This window comes from Halyomorpha halys, unplaced genomic scaffold, assembly GCF_000696795.3.
Source record: "Halyomorpha halys isolate HHAL.00 unplaced genomic scaffold, Hhal_1.1 Scaffold476.1, whole genome shotgun sequence".
NCBI classification, from domain to species: Eukaryota; Metazoa; Arthropoda; class Insecta; order Hemiptera; family Pentatomidae; genus Halyomorpha; species Halyomorpha halys.
Window position 1 is genome coordinate 541,014 of NW_027115949.1, and position 17,598 is coordinate 558,611.

Below are 17,598 nucleotides of genomic sequence, written 5' to 3' on the forward strand. Positions count from 1 at the left end.
CTTTATGATTTAATATAATTATGTAAATTATAGAAATAATGTAACTAACGCATAAAATACTTATTTTACCGGAAATAAAATGGTCATTTAAATAAAATTGTAGCATTTTTACGAGTATATTATATGAAAGTAATCAAATCCTTTATTCTTTATACATGGTGAATTGCATTAAAACAAATTGATAGCTTTTGCACAAATACAAGTTAAATGAGGCAAGCCAGTTTTGAAATTATGAGTGAAGTCAACAGTCCAATGGGCAAAAAAAATGTATAAAAAATAAAAAAGGTAAATAAATAAAAAAAATGAGCCATCAAATTAGGCAATAAACGTCACGCTGTTATTTATTGGCTGATAGGACCCGTTCGAGCGAATCGTCAAGCCGTTTTCTTCTCAACCAATAAACATACTTTAACTCACAGTCAGATTTCTCTTGTATATATAGTGTTGACATTTAAACTTAAACGGTTTCAACTTTCCAAATATAAAAAAAAACCTTCATCTTAATAAGGTTATGACTTCCTGAATGTTAAATTATTGTAAATGTCCACGCCTATGTATATTAGAAGGATTATGGCTATTATATTATATACTATTTAATGGGCTAAACCATATTTTATTATTCATGGACGTATTTAAAAATTCGCTATAAATGCAGCTTTTTAATTTATTGGGATTGAAATAACTTATAAAACATATTACAAATTTGATTTAATTCACAAATAAGTTATAAAAATAACAAAAATGTTTTCGGCCTTTCAATTTTCTTCTTATAAAGAACAATAAGTTCTTTAAAATTTATAATATAAAATATTCTGTATAAAATTAAAGTTACAACAGTAACATTGTTTCAATCACATATATTTGTGAATATAAAAGTTGAGATTAAAGCAGAACCATCAACTGATATTAAAAAAAACAAAAATGGATAGTTACTTTTTAATTGGTTTCACAACTAAAAAATAAAGATCACAAACATTCAAGCAATGAAGTCCTGTAAAAAACATTATAGATTAGATTACTAGTTACTGTTTAGCAAAAAAAGTACAGCAGACCCTGGTTATCCACCCTAGTCCGGGCCGAGATATCGCAAGGACCGGTTAATCCGGAATTTTTAAAATAAAAACTAAATACAGTATTAATTTAACTCCTTTATCGGGTGCAATTAAAATGGAATAAAAATCTTGGAATTATAATGATAATAATACAAAGAGAATGAATGATCTGTAAATTATTATATATCGGCATAGAATTTATTAAAATAATATCTTCAAATATGTTAGTTAATTTGAGACCACAATATTTTGTTCTTGATATCAATAATATTCAAATGATAATATTATTTATGATAAGATTAAATAGTATAAGATAGCAGAATATTAAAAGTTTTTAATAATAGTCACTAAAGCAAGTTGCCGGTTGAACGGTGAGAATGTGAATAAGTGCCTTAAGTTTCTGATGTCGGCATTAATGATTATTATTTTCATGTTATATGAATCATGTTATATATGATATATAATATATGTATATATAGTGGCTTAAACTATATTTTGTTGTTTAATAAATAAAACTTGTATATATATCTTAAACATAAAATATCTTAAAATTGGTATTTTTGGAGCTATGATGTTGAAGTAATCTTTCTCTATGGTTTGGGAGGTTATTTTTAACTTTAAAAAAATCTTAGTGTATTTTATCGATGAATTAATTTACAGTGGTGCTAAGTACATTTCCTCTAATTTTAGGAAATAAAATTGAAGGCTCACTATTTTAGGAAAATCACAACTTTTCAATTAGTTTTTTTTTTGACTGAACAGAATTAGACTTTATATCTAAATCTGATCAGACAACAATTAATTTAAAAATTATAATTTTCCTAAAAAGTAGAATATTAAATTCTATTTTTCCGAAATTTAGTGGAAATGAACTCATAATCACTGTGAAGTGAGTAATATGTACCACCATCAATCATTATTGCGTTTAAAATTGAAATTTATGACTTTTAGTTGAAACTATTATAAACACCTGTGTATCTAATTCGATAAATCTATAAATTTTAAGGACAAATTATGACAAAATTAATGATGTTATAATTCTTAATATTCACAAAATTTTATAAGCAGTGGATCGATCATAGATTAGTAAAAATATAACTAGTTAAAATTAGCTAATTTTTTCGGCAACTATTCAAAATTCCTTTTAAAAAGTGTTGTAATGCATTGGGGGCGGGATGGGTGGCGGCACTTGTAGAGGGCGGCCAAATTTCCTAATAAATAATAATAATATCTTGTAAAAATTTTAACTATTTTCCTTTGTTACCTGTATGACTGTAATAAATATGATTGTTCTTTCCAAAACTTTATTCTTGAATTACTTCATATTTTAGTCTTTTAAATTGAAATAGCTAAATAAGGAGCCGGTTAAATTTTCCTCCGCCCCAGGTAGCACTACTTATAAGTATTAATTTTCTTTATCATCATTATTGATAGTAAAACGTTTAGCATGGAAAAAATTGGAACATGATAAACCTAGTTAACATGATTTTATACATTAATTTCAACAGATAAATTATTTTATTGTCAGCCAAGGACAACATTGTATTGATTTTTCTATTAGTTATAAAATGATTATCCACTTATTTTACTATTATCAACTTCTTTGGGAACCGTAGACAATTTTAAATTTTAAAAAGAAAAACAAACTGAATGATATTAGTAGAAAACTACTTGTTATCATTTCTTCAGTTATTCCAAAAAAACTTATGATATCATTTAAAAATAAACAAAAAGTTTGTAGTGTTAAAATATTGTATATATAGCCATCCGGGAAAAACAACGGAGACAATGCCCTGGATGGTTGAATTTTACGGGCATATCTCATATTCTTTTCTGGTGATCCGACAAAAATATTGAATTTATTAAAAACGTTTTATTTAAATTTATGGACTCATCCGATGTTAATATATCCCGTATAATAAAAAGAACGTTAGATATTTCTAAGATAAAACAGGCGATTTTTATTGGAGAGAGATGAAAGGAGCAGAAATATAAAACTTGCCCCTCCTTTGTAAAATTCGTAATTCCTATAGAAAACATTTTATTAATTTTTTAGTGAATACAAATTTATGTAATATATGCCTTCCATCACAGACAAAGAAAAAGTTTAAAGTAAATAAAATTGATAACCAAGTGCAATGAGGGTAGCAAAATTAATTTGATTTTGTTATTACTTACATATTCTTTTTGGACATAAATGATACTTCTTTAAATTAAAATGTCTGAGAGGTATTGGATTGTTTCTTTTTAGCGAGCTGAGTTTCAAAAGCACTTCATTACTTCGGAGACTAAAAACACACGTTTCTTTTATCTACCCGTGAAGCCATTATTCTTCCAACTCACCTCACCCGTAGAAGCCACCTGGTCCGGAAAACATTAATAACCACCGGGCATTATGACTGGTAGCGGAAATAAAACGAGATATACTTCGACAATCAATTCCCTTTTCACACCACAGACTGGGAAACACAAAATGAATTTAATAAAAAAAGTCTGGCTGATATGTTTTTTTTTCTTAATATATATTTCTACACACATTTCTAATACACAAGTGTGCAAGAGCGCATAAAGAAGAAAAACTAGCGACAGGCAAGTATAAAGTAGCAGAAGATATTAAGGAGGAGGTTGCCGATAAATCATATGTGTTGAGACGAGTCTATTTCAGGAGAGCGGTGTCAGCGTGTGTGATAAGGAGTAGGGAGGCGCGGGGAGGGGTGGGGGAGTTAGCAGGTAGAGCCGATTAGCTGACGACAGGCCAGGGGGGCGAAGAGGGAGTGAAGGGGGGTTAGGATGGGGAGGGGAGAGCCAGGAGTGGGGGTACTCCCTTCTCCCCTACCGTAGCTCACTCAACCTCTCAGATCAGTGTTAGCCTCGCTTTGGAGAGGTTCTATACTTAAGCATTCACTCTAAACAAGTGTTCAGTTCAGTTTTATCGCCTGTAGTGACTACCCTTGGGAATATAGTGCTAGAGTATATAGAGCGCGAGTGCTGTCTACGGACCAATAAGGATATTTAAAACCAATGGTTGTGTTGGAGACCAGCGGTATCATGACTTCCCCCGCCGGACACCAATATCTCCAGCCAGACTATTTGTCTCCACTTCCTACCACTGTAAGTATCCATAGTATGATCCTCATAAGCTTTATATTTAATTATTTGCTATTCCAAGCATTATTCTACACATAACAAACTTTATTCTAGTCTCTCTGACTGGTCAAGAGAATTGCCTTATGAACAAAATTACTCCAACAAAAAAAAAAAAAAAAAAAAATGAAAATGAAAACAAATGAGCTCAAAAAATACAAGATTGGAAGATCAAAAAAGAATTAATCACGAGTGTAGCTAACTCCCGCCGTACTCCACGAGGAAAAATATTTAATCTCAAGTCCTGTTTATATTATCAAGATTTGTATTTCCCAACAATTATCCAAATTGTATTCCTTCTATAGAATATAAATATTTATTTTTCATTATCCTATTTTACTAAATCTGTTCATGACTCAGGCCGATGATATATCGGTTGCAGCTGTACCCTTGTAGTTGTGGACTGTTGCATAATTTGTATTTGTTCAACATTTGCTTATGCTTTTTAATAATAAAAAGCAATAAACAAGTTTCATTAAGATGAAAAATTAATAATTAATTTTCCAAAGTTTCAAAATTTAATTGATATATACATATCACCGAAAATATACTGTTAGTTAGGAATGTAAGATTTATCTCCTTTTTATAGTTTTGCGGCTTTTATGAAATTTTTATCTCTTGTCCATACTACTCATTTTTGACTTGAGTTATGGTTGTTGGAAAGGTTCTAAGAGTACCTCCGACCATTATTGGGTCTGTTCACAAGTTTGTATATTGTATTTGAACAGGAGGCAATAAATCAAATTGTTTTGACATCCTACTGATTTACAGCCCCTTTGCTGTGTTCCGTGCCGCTCCAGTCGTGCCTGCCTGCTTTGTATGGATTTCTCATTAACCTACATTTACTTGTATTTTTCTCTACTTTATAACACATGGAAAGAGAACTAAGTTGCATATGTTGAGGTGTAAATTTGAATAGTTTTTTAACATCGTAAAAAACCTCATTTATGGCATATAGTTGTATGCAATACATCTGAAATTACGTGATTGTCTTTCATTTATTCTTTCAGATAAATTTAAAATGAACGGTGAAAGAATTTTAAAGGCATGGTAGTATTATCTAAATGAAATGTGAACAGAATTTTTTTTTTTTTTGTCAAAACCTGAAACATGGACCATATCCAAATATCGGTTTTATCTTCCGTGAAGACACATCTCATCCCGTCCTCATCTTTTACTCCTTTATTTATTTTTTTCCTCTCCGTCCTTCAATAGACCATTTCGCATCTGTCCTCGAACCATTAGACTCAACCGAAGCGGTACATTCACCAGAACATTAACGTCCAGTAGATTTACGACGGCAATTAATTTTGTTTTATTTTTTCCCGCTTACTGCGTTCTTGCCAAGACAGGATAGTAAATTCTAATTTTTTATTTATTTATTTTTTTCTTTAGAACACGAAATAGATAAAATATGTCTTGCATCAATGCCGTGTTGGTTTCGAGCCTGAATATGGTACATCAAATAAAATACGACCAATAAGCAAAGGAGTTACGGCCAACATGTCATACAAGACCTTGTTCTATTTTATTTTTAGTATCCATATTTAGGAGTAATATTTTTCACACTTGCTTCTGTTAATTTTACCCACCAATTACCCTTTTCCTCGTTTGGATTTATACTTTTTAAAATTATTTTTGGATTATGAATTAACCACCCTTATTAAATACAAAATTTAAATTTACATAACAAAGAATAAATCATTTGGATTAATCGGCTATAGGTCAAGAAATATACCAACGATTACTATCGTTATATACATTTATTTTATATTTATAGAACCTACAGGTTTTCGTATCATTCGAGTACCGGTTGTGCTATCTATTTACAGCACGGCAAACTTCCGTACGACTGTATTTCTCTCCACTTTTTTAAAGAAAATAAATATCACATCTTATATTTTACTTGTAGGTATCTCCCAGATAAAAAATGTATAGGTGACTTGGGATCGATTAAGTTTGGCGATTCATGTATATTTATGTATTTAACGATATTTATTTTGAACAAACTGATTCAAAATTATTTTATCTTTGAACCTCATAATATTGGCCTATTTTAAATACATGCTAAAAATTTAAATTGGTATATTTAACTTTTATTTTATAAAAATCTATCAGAATATTATTTCTTTTGCCTTTCATAGCCTCCTATAAGTAGAAATGTTTCATTTTGATTGTCAGCTCTCACCTTTACTAGATGTAGCACAATTCTCATTTCAATTATATTTATTGTTGTATTTATATGTTGTGCCTAAATATTATTAAGTTCTGTATTAGATGCTATGTACTTTAATAATAACATAACTAATAAAATTGTTTCTTCTTTTGTTACAGTTGGACGCCAAGAAGAGCCCATTAGCTTTACTCGCCCAGACATGTTCACAGATTGGTGCTGATTCGCCTAACACAAAACCCCTTCTCCCATCGCTGGATAAGCCCAAGAAGACGGAGCGTGCTTCTGCTACACCACCAAAACCCCAGGACAAGGGCCCAGCCTTTAAACCCTACGAAGCGAACGTCTTGAGCAAGAAGTCCGAAACCCCTCGACCGTCATCGAAGAGCCCAAGTGAAGACGAGAAAAGGCGAACGCCGAGAAAGAGTGCTTCACCTAAGGAGGAGAAAAAAGACACCAGCCCAATCATCAGGTCCGGTCTGGAAGTCCTGCAGGGGACCAAAGATAGCGTCTTCAAGCCGCCCATGCTCCCTCCAGGATGCTGTCCAGACACGAACCCAGCCTTCCGACCTATGTTGTACCCACCTTACCTCAGCTACGCTAGGGTAAAAACGCCCGGCGGTGGTGAAGCTTTAGTTCCCGTTTGTAAGGACCCCTACTGCGGAGGATGTCAGTCCATGCACGGCCTCGTACCCTGCCCCGCAGGTTGCACGCAGTGTGAACACCAAAAGTACCTTGCATCGTTGATGTATCGCCCCTATGTTTGCAATTGGATCGCCGGTGACGCCTACTGCGGAAAACGGTTTTCGTCCTCAGAAGAACTTCTCACGCACTTGCGGACACATACCGCAGACTCATCCATATTGAACCCCCTTAGGTACCCCCAGCCTCCACTATCTCCTCTCTCCGCCAGGTACCATCCCTATTCGAAACCCATTCCCCCAGCGCTCCCCTACTTCACACCATCCTTAGCACCTTATTATCCTTATCTTTACCCTCAAAGGGTACATCCATGATCCGAGGAAAATTCTAGTGATAATTCCAGTATAGAGAAAGAAAACCCTTGTACATAGTTTTATTTGTGTTATATAAATATATATATATTTACCTTGTTTTGCTTAATAAATGGATTAATGTTTATATATAAGAACCCAAGATTTATTTTATTTTACCTTCCTTAAGTTTCAAAGTAGAAAAACAAAAGTACATTTTTTTATATATATAATTTGGGTAGGTATCTGTCCATTTCTTTTTTTGTTTTACCCAAATAATAAGACATTTAATAACTTATTTAATCCTGACACTTTGAGATAACATTTATAAGTACCCTTACATCAACCTTTTTATAAAGAGGTTTTTTGCTATGGACATACTGCTAATTTTAGATTGTGTCATTTACACAAGTTATTTGAAGGGTATGAAATGGACTGTTTCTGACACATTTCTCTATTACCCATCAATCAAATGTGATAGCAGTGTCAATATTTGCAGTGTTGTTTTAACAGTAATAATACACGGGACAAACATTGGAAAGATATTACTCTGTAAATTTGTCAATTTCACAATAATAAAAAACATTCCTAAAACAAAGATTAATTATTATGTCCAGCTTTTATATATTTTTTCTTTTACGTTTATTCAACATTATAATATAATATAACATTATTCAAAATTAGGATATGAAATTTGGCTTTCAGTACAAATCGTTATGAATACACTAAAATATATGTCATACTCAACTAAATGAATTACAAAAAGAAAAACTTAATTTATTAAATAAAAACCTTATTGCACTGAAAACTAATATCAAATAACATATATATTTTATTTACAAAAAAAGTTGGAAATTAAATTTTGGTATTCAATTCAAGAAACTGGATTTATGAGTCTAGATAAACTCATCAATGGCTGGAATATTGCACTAATTGTTTTATGTAATCTTATCTCAAGATATAAATATTTCCATGGATTTTGGTTATATCACTGCTATTTGTAATTTCTTGACAGTTGTGGGCGAGAACATAATTTAATTTATTTCTAAATTAAATATTTTTTGCTACAATAATATGTTACCAATGTCATTTCGTTTCAATAATAAATTTTGCATGTTTTCTTCGTGTGAAAGTGCACTGTTAACAGTCAAGTACCTTTATTAAGGACATATTATTGATAATGTATTTAATTGTCATTTAAACTACTAAATTGCGTAGTTTGTTTATAAAAAAAAATTATAAAATAAAAAAATGGGTCACTTTATAGTTCCAATGATGAATATGATGTCTTGATTGAGATTTTATAGTACTTTAAACAATTTTAATTACACTATATTACGAGATACTCGAGGCTTTTAGTTCTTCTAAACTTCTAAAAAGTGCATAGTATTGAATTACTCTTATTTTTTTTTCATCTTGGATTAATTATTAAAAATTTAAAACTCGCACATAAATTTCAAAAGTAATGGCATTTGTCACTACTAGGAAACAATTTTAGTTTAAAATACGTATTAATAAGATAATTTAAAATGTTTATACTTAAACCAACTCTGCCTTTGCGCCACGATTAATAAAGAAGGTAAGAAAAAAAATAGTTTTAAATTTATACTGAAGTAATATTTAAAGATAAATTAAATATCAATTGATACTCAAACTTTCTAAATGAAAGGAGGTCACCTAATTTCATATACAATTTTCAGACAAATTTTTGAAATTGTTCCGTCCTATAGAAAATGAATGTTCACGACTGAGAAGAACGTAATAATAATATAACTTGGTGCAATCTTTGTATTATGTTCATTGTTTGTTGATAATGTTACCAAAATATTTTTTCCATTCTTGTAAATTATTTGTATAGCTCACTTATGACCAATGTAATTATTACCCGATTTTCTTTATTGGATGATTGATTATATTAATCAAATATATGAATGACATATTTCAATAGGGTAATTGATATTATAACAATATATAAGTAAGAATAAGAGAAAGAATTACAAATACTCATATATGACATGGATGAAAATTGTCGATAAAAATAACTTATTTTTAGGATTGTAAAGGTGCATTATAGGACAATTGTCCCGAATCGTTGTACAATGATAGAAATATAGAATAGATTGTATTCATTTTGGAAGTTTTTTCACCTCAACAAATTTATTTTTTATCATTTCAACAAAAAGTAATTATTACCTTTTAAAAAGGTACATTTCCATCATATAATATTAATATTTTGACAAATTATTAATAAAAGAAAATTAAAGTAAATTAATAAAGTATTAACAATAAAAAATCATCAATTTATAATTATTATCATATAATTAACCCGGAAAGTATCAACGAAAACCTCGATCCGATCAATCATTTATTCGATTCAGATTGATGCATTGGATATATTGGTTTGTATTTTATTTTTTCACTGTCAAATTTGTCTCTTATCGTTTTTGACACCAGTTCTCAGTTTTTTTTTAAATACCTTTCTTCCTTATTAAAAATCTGGTGTAGGATGCGTATCACGCAAACTTCACTTGTGAAGTTACAGCCAATTTTGTGATTAAAAAAACAATACTGGAAAGATTATAATTATGAACCAAAAATATTATTTTATATTGCTATAAAAATTCCTATTTAAAAGTTTCTTCAGGTCGGGATGACGAAAAATTTTTTTGTTTCTGCTAAGAAAACAGTTTTGACAAAATATGCAAGATAATATAACGTAATGCAATCGAGAATGATCTGGCGGTCTCTTGGCGGTTGTATGTATTTCACCTCTTTTCTGCTTTAGTTCTTCATTAAACTCTTTGATAGTTTGTATTTATCCATTGTTCATTATTGCCAACATAAGGAAGTGGTTTTTATTTTCAAATCAACAACATAAAATATATTTCAGGGAAAGATTTTTTTTAAAAATTCCGCATTTAAGCTGTGCAATTATTTCTGACTTCAATTTATTAGCCTTCTTATTTCAACGTAATTATTATTATTACTATTATTATGTTAGTTTAATAAAATATTCCTTCTGATGTTTCGGGCTGTCGTCCATCTTCAGGTGTTGATTCTTTTTTACTTTAACTTGCCTATATATTGCAATACGTACGCAATCGTGTAAAATATTTAATAAAAAAAATCAAAACATTTTAAAATTATTTCTTAAATTGTATGTAATTTTTGCAGAAAAGCACAAATAGGTCATTCATGCTAAAATGTTTTTTAATTAATATGAGGTGACCATTAAATCTTATCGCTTTTAGTAAATAAGTAAATATCAGTAATTAACACTTGATACCACATTGTTATCATTATTTACCTTAGTATCTATGAGAATCACTGACCTATATTATTTTTACATTGTTCCTAATCTCATGATGCAATTGGAAATTTTAAGTTTAAATATTTATTGATTATGTAATTATTGTCATTCCTCATATCGTCTGGGTGGCACCGTCTGAGAGTGTCTTTTATCATTTCCTATGCATTTTTTAAAAAAATTATATCAACAGGAACGTTTAATTTGTTTTTATACGATGAAATAGTAAATAGAAGAGATTTTTTAGTATGCAGTAGAGAAAAGGAGATGACACCATAAAAGAAGTTTAATCGAAAGGGACATTGGGATTAAGGATATTGAGGAGTTTGGAAGTTGGTATGTTAGTACAAAACCCAAGAGAAGAAAAAATGCTAGTTTATCTCACCCCAATTTTGTATTACTGTAATGAAAACTATGTATAATTACTAACCAAAATTGATGAGTCTGCCATGATAGGTAGAGGGAATAAAAAATGGCGGCTGTTTGAAAGTGATAAAAAAAAAAAATTTTCATTCGGAGCTCTATATCTTAAAAAGTAGGAACAACACAGGAAAACCTAAGAGAACGTCATTTAAAGAATAGTAAATTTGCTAAAATATGAGCCCTAATAGATTTATTTACGTTAAATATTTTTCGAGGTATAGCTATTTAAAAAGCAACATTTCAGAAAAATGTTGTATGGGACGTACTGAAAGATCAGTAGTAAGTGAATTTATTTTGAAAAAATTATATCTCAAAAACCATTTGACGTACAGATATCTTTTAGAACTCAAATTAAAGCTAGTTTAATGAGCTATAAAGTAGTTTATGATGTTTATCTTTGTGAATTTTGAAATTTGCTAGAATAAATTTTCATTTGCCAAATTTACATTCATATGTGAATGTCATAAAAATTACTACCTCTACGAAGATAAGTGTACCACTACTTCTAATAAGTTAAATTTCTTTTATTTTGAGTGTTGGCAGACATATGTGCGTCTTATGGATCTAGAGGTATATTTTTTTTAAAATCCAACATTTTATACGAGCAACTAAAAATTAACATTTTGTGAGATTATTTTGTCAAATATCATAAAAACTACTACTCCTACAAAGATAAACATAATTAACTATTTTGTAGAAAATTTAACTAGCTTTAATATGAGCGCTGGCAGACACCTGTACGTCCAATGACTGATTCTGAAATGAAGTTTTTCATAAATCAAACTTATTATCCGAACTATAAATCAATTTAGCAAATATCATGAAAACTACGATGCCTACGAAGGTAAAGGTCATAAACTTCTTTATAGTCCATTAAACTAGCTTTAATTTGAGTGCTAATAGGCATCTGTACGTCACATAGTTCCTGAGATATAGATTTCTAAATATAAATTAACTAACTACTATTCTTTCAGTAGGTTTTTAAGAAAGTTTGCTTTTTAAAAAGCTATATCTCGAGAACTATTGGACGTAAATAGCTATTCTAGGGCTAATATTTCAGCAAATTTACTCTTCTTTGAATAATGTTCTCTTAGATTTTCTAGTGTTGTTATTAGTGTTTAAAATATAGAGGTCCGAATGAAAAATTAAAGGATTTTTAAGGTTTTAAAACAGCCGCCATTTTTTATTCTCCGTAACTATACTTGGCAAACTCATCAATTTTGACTAGTAATTATACCTAGTTTTCATTACAGTAATCAAAAATTGGGGTGAGATAACTGCCTTTTTTCTTCCCGGCTCTTGTACTATTTATACCATGGAATAAATTGAAGTGCAGGGATTGATCCCGTTCCAAATAATGGATTCAAGGTCAGGTTAAATGTTTTAACGGATGAAGGCTTTTAGTTTGTAGAAACTGTAGGATATCAAGTTGAGCTCGTATTACTGGGTCATATGATGGTTAAGTCCTGAGCAAAAAAAATATAGTCAAGTTTCCTTGTTTTATAGGCTGTAAAAACTGTAGTTCTACCATAATTTTACACTACCTAAATCTGTAAGGTTTAATGGAGTTTCATAAATATTTAATGACGAACTGAATGGAAAATAATGTAGACGTTAAATCCCTTTAACACTTCAACGTAATAAACGTTAGAACCATCCCCAACGGTAGAAGAGTTTCTAAGCAATCCATCAATTTACGACACCAACAGTTAGCTGCGGCCATATGTTGAGGTAAGTCCCTCTTGGGTAAGATTGTAATCAGCCAGAGTCATCATTCATTCTGGGACCATAAGGTAGCAACTGATTTTTTTTCATTCAACTCAATCCAGTGTCTTCATTCATTCCGCAAGGCTAATGTATAGCAATGAGTTATATAACAATTATCTGAGTGTACACAGAAATTAGTTGAATCCGTTAAATATTTCGAATACACATTTTTAGCAGTAAAAATAATCAGGATGATTATTATTATTAGTTAGTACTTAGTTCAAAAAGATACTTTTATTTTTCATTTTGATTTAATTATAATTGAAATATTTTAATGGTTATAGTAATTGGATATATTTTTTCAATTTTAAATTATCTTGGTGATCGTTAAATGATGAAAGTGGAGTGAATCGTTGGATGAGGCATTTAATCGTTTAAATAATTGGGTATTGATATGATTAAGATCTTAGTGCAGTATAATATTAATGTTAGTAGGATAAACATAATTATGTTAATATAAAAAAGTAATATTAAATCGTGAAAGAAAAACACATAGTAAATTACACATTTAACACAGTTAATTGTTTGGAATTAGATCGAAATGAAAACAATTTAGTAATGGAAATATCAAACATATTCGATAAAAATATATAAATAGCACTATACAGGAAACATTTTGAATGATTTCAAAACGTATTCACTACAATATCCTTCCAATGTTGGCATAAAGTTAAAAGCACTAAACTAAGTTCCTATGAAAATATGTAATTAATAAATATTTGTGACATCGTTGAGCGGGATAACCGTGTAATAATTATTTCGAGATGACCCCGAATCTCTCCTTTCAGATATGGTTGTCAACATGATGCCAAATTTTATTTTTTTTTTACTTCTCTATTCTATATTGTTAATGTTAATGTTAATTGTTAATACATATTAATACATAATTTGGTTGTTAATACAAATTCATATGCTAAAGTCTCAGAGATTAGTAGACGTTTGTGTAAAGTCTAATTTTTGATTATTTCAGAAACATATGAAATCTCATTTTAATGTGTTTATAGTTGACAGTAGATTCCATGTGAGGAAAAGATGGTTGGCGGTGGGGTCAGTAGAGTAATTAACATTAAATCTGAAGCGTTAGACCCCAAGAGTCAGGGGAGCAGTACTTTGTAACGAAGTACTGTCACTAGACCAACGGTTGTACAATGGGGTAATGATCAGAATCACGCTCGACCGCACGATTTTTACCCGCTTCATGAGGCTAGGCGGACCCCGGAGAGCTCCCGAATCCACAGGGTTGATTCACGGCTTGAAACAGAAAATAATTATCTACCACAGCCGGGTTTGAATCCGGGTCCTTGGAGTTAGAGGTACAGTGCCTTACCTCAGAGCTACCCTCTCACAGTAGAGAAATAATAAACACAAATAAGTGTACCTATTTTCCTTGCGCCGAAGTTTCAGCCTTAAATTTATAAAAATTCATCAGAGCTGAAAACAAAAAGCGAGATAACAACCGTGATTTAGTTGAAATAAAAGAGAAGGAAACAGTATAAGAATAAATATAGGAAATAACTTATAATATTGCAAATGTAAGGATTTAAACAATGAAACAAAAATATATTAAATAATTAAAATATTTAAAAATGTTAAAAAAATCTAAATCAAATAATGTTCTGTGTAAATATTGAAAAAATACATGATATGTTGAGGAGAAAGAAAATTCATAATTAAAATTAATAAAATAAATAAGTTATATATAATATTTAAATGAGTTTTACTTATTTGTGTTAAATATTATTCCTCTTACCGTGCCCCAACCATCTTTTCCTCAATTTAAAAAATGTAAATTTTATTTACTAAACTTTTATTATACAAGCAAGGGTGAGAAACCAAGAAATACGTGACGTTAACAGATTTTATGTTTTTTTTATAATCTGTGCCCGGAAATAATTTAGTCGAAACAATTAATTAACTAATAATTACTGAAATGTTTACAACTTTGTCAATGCTGAAAAAAAGTTGGTTCGGATAGTAGCAGAGAGCCAATAAAAACTGTTATTCCCAAAATTGGGACTTGTAACTCATTGTTTTTACATACTTATATATATATATATATATTTTTTTTTTTTTTTCCGATCCCTCTAAAACAGAAATAAAAGTGAATTAATAAGTGCATTACTGTGAAAAGAAAAGTAATTTGTGTCGGATTCTACCTTTTACTACCTATGGTATTTTAAGGTTACCTGTTGTGTTTATTTGTATACATGAGATATCCATGCAAAATCCGGAGGTGAGGGGCCTCCTCGTGTTTTTATATTGCTTAAGGAAGTCTCCTCAAATATATTGAATGGCAGCTCAAAATGCTGCCATCTAGTGGCAAACAGAGGAAGTACGCTCTATGTACCCAATGAGCAAGTGTACAGGTACCATAAGGAGTGATAACAAAGACACTGAAGAGTGAAAACAGGCTATCTAAGGCAACTCCATTTTGCTGGTTGTAAACTATCACTCAAGATGAGTGACTAGTTAATTCAACATAACCAGTCAGGGAACGGAACCAAGATGAGAGAACTGAACACAGCACAAGAACCAGTCTTCAAGCTCCATAGAAAAGATAAATATGAGAAGACAACCATATATGTAAATGTAAATGGTCATATCATTCATTAATATAATCTATAATCAAAATTTAAATAACCCAACTAATCCATATAGTAACCTTTTTTGGTCAAACCAAATACAACCACTTGGAGAAGATGGTCGGGGGGTGCGGTCAGCAAACAAAAACATAAATAAACAAAAAAATATTTATTTATACCGACGTTTCGACTTGAGTTTCAGGTCTTCATCAGGGCTATAGAACACAATAAATAACAATCATCATTTAGAGAAACATATAATTGAAAATAAATAGTATAAATACAAATTTGGAATTATATAAAATATTGAATTGAATAATAATTAATAAAAAATTAATGATTGATAATTGAATAATAAAAAATAATTGATTGATAATCATGGGATTAAACGGTAGCAGATTGATAACAGTGAAAGATACAGTAATCTACGGTCAACTATCTACACCTCAAATATAACCAATTGTGATATAAATAATCAGGAAATCATCAGAATATTCACGAGATAATATATTATTAATCCTATTATTTTAAACTAAATAAAATTTATTTAAAAAGTTTCTAAAGGATTTGTGCTGCATCAGTTCACAGGGTGAAGATGACGCACACATCTCCCTCCACTAAATCAAAACTCTAGATAAAAGTAATATGTTTATTTTCCCCGGAGAGCCACTACTCATGCTTAATCCCAGCTCCCCGTATGGTAAACACCTCTTAAGCCTCCTAAATCTCTATTTTATTACGGCATTATGGACGAAGCATTGTGAGATTTAAGGTTTCATAAATATTTCAGGAGTGTACATTACTAAGAATATACGTCCGACGGTTTACGAGAGTTTCACAATGATATATGATGCTTGAGTGAATGCGCATCACAGCCAAAGACAGAAACAGTTTCATAACTCGATGGGGGCCATGGCCAATTCTGCCTGACCTGCTTCGTTTGAATGCAGTGCATTTCATCCTTTTAACAGTCTTGGTGTCGCTACTGCATTTATTTTATAAGAATACATAAGTCGATACCACACCTTAAGCCAATATAACCAAACAAAATAGGATACATTTGGAGTTAGGGGGGTAACAACAATTAAACAAAGATAATTGATACATTAAATAAAATTTTAATAATGTCAATTTTTTTTTTGTATAAGTATATATTATTCAATAGTATAACAATCTTACTAGTTTTTAGAAATTGGTGGAATCATTCCCACCACATTTACAGAGATAGAAATTAAATGAGAACAAAATGATAAATAGAAAAAAATTATAGAAAATTAAGAATATTACATCAATGTAAAATAAAAGATTACACATTTATTTTATTAAAACTCCTCACATATTTTGAATAGTATATAAAGATCCTGCTATCTATTGGCAAACTCATGAAGTAGTAGAGGTTCTGAACCCAATGGGTCTGAACAGGTTGAAGGAGTGAACAGTCTCTTCTCAGAGCACATTTCTGGCTGAGATCAAACATTCAGGATGAGTGAGTGATTTTTTACTGAACTCAGACAATGGGACAGAAGGAATGAGAATGAAAGAATATGAGTCCATTGAAGGTGAAATTATATATTGAAGACGGATATATTCCTTGGATGCTTTACATTTACGATAAAATCGACAGCCGTCACTTTAAAAAATCAATTGTTTGCATTTTTTCGATTTTTTCAAAAATGGTGCTAACGATTATGATTAAACTTGATTTATCAATGCACCAATCAGATGATCTCCAATATCAGTTAGGTCTTCAAATAGTTTAATAGGGCTTAAATATATCGCACTCTAAAGTAGCTTTAATTTTATTTGTTTAAAATATTTAACCATTCTATATTGTTAACTGATATACGAAATGTATAAATATGAATTAGGTTTTTAGAAGAAAAAATTCATAGAGTCCTACGACCAAAGTGTCTTCCTGTAATATCCTCTATAATTTCAGATTGAATAGAACAGGAGAGAGAAGTGAAATAGTGTTCAAGAAAACCAGGGCTAGTAGAAGTCCTTTGGAGCTTATTTTTGTCACAAGAAAAATAGCTGAAATGCTCTTAGGAAACGAAGGAAGTCTATTATTGTTTTGTTTATCATGTCATTTGATCGAGGAAAGGAAGAAGGTGCGGGAGCGACCATAGATGAGAAATGGAATGTTAAACTTTAATAT

At 30.4% G+C, this 17,598-nt stretch overlaps 1 protein-coding gene across 1 annotated transcript; it reads left to right on the forward strand.

Annotated features, from left to right (window-relative positions):
* The first annotated feature begins 3,884 nt into the window (after positions 1-3,884).
* noc (no ocelli) lies at positions 3,885-7,519 on the forward strand. Its single transcript, XM_014424671.3, has 2 exons — positions 3,885-4,163; positions 6,531-7,519. Exons 1-2 carry the CDS (start codon positions 4,074-4,076, stop codon positions 7,383-7,385), a joined length of 945 nt encoding a protein of 314 aa, XP_014280157.1. The 5' UTR covers positions 3,885-4,073; the 3' UTR covers positions 7,386-7,519.
* The last annotated feature ends 10,079 nt before the right edge of the window (positions 7,520-17,598 follow it).

Coding starts and splice junctions, on each gene's coding strand:
- noc (XM_014424671.3), top strand. CDS start 4,074: ATGGTTGTGTTGGAGACCAGCGGTATCATGACTTCCCCCGCCGGACAC. Junction 4,164..6,530: donor TGTCTCCACTTCCTACCACT/GTAAGTATCCAT, acceptor CTTTTGTTACAG/TTGGACGCCAAGAAGAGCCC.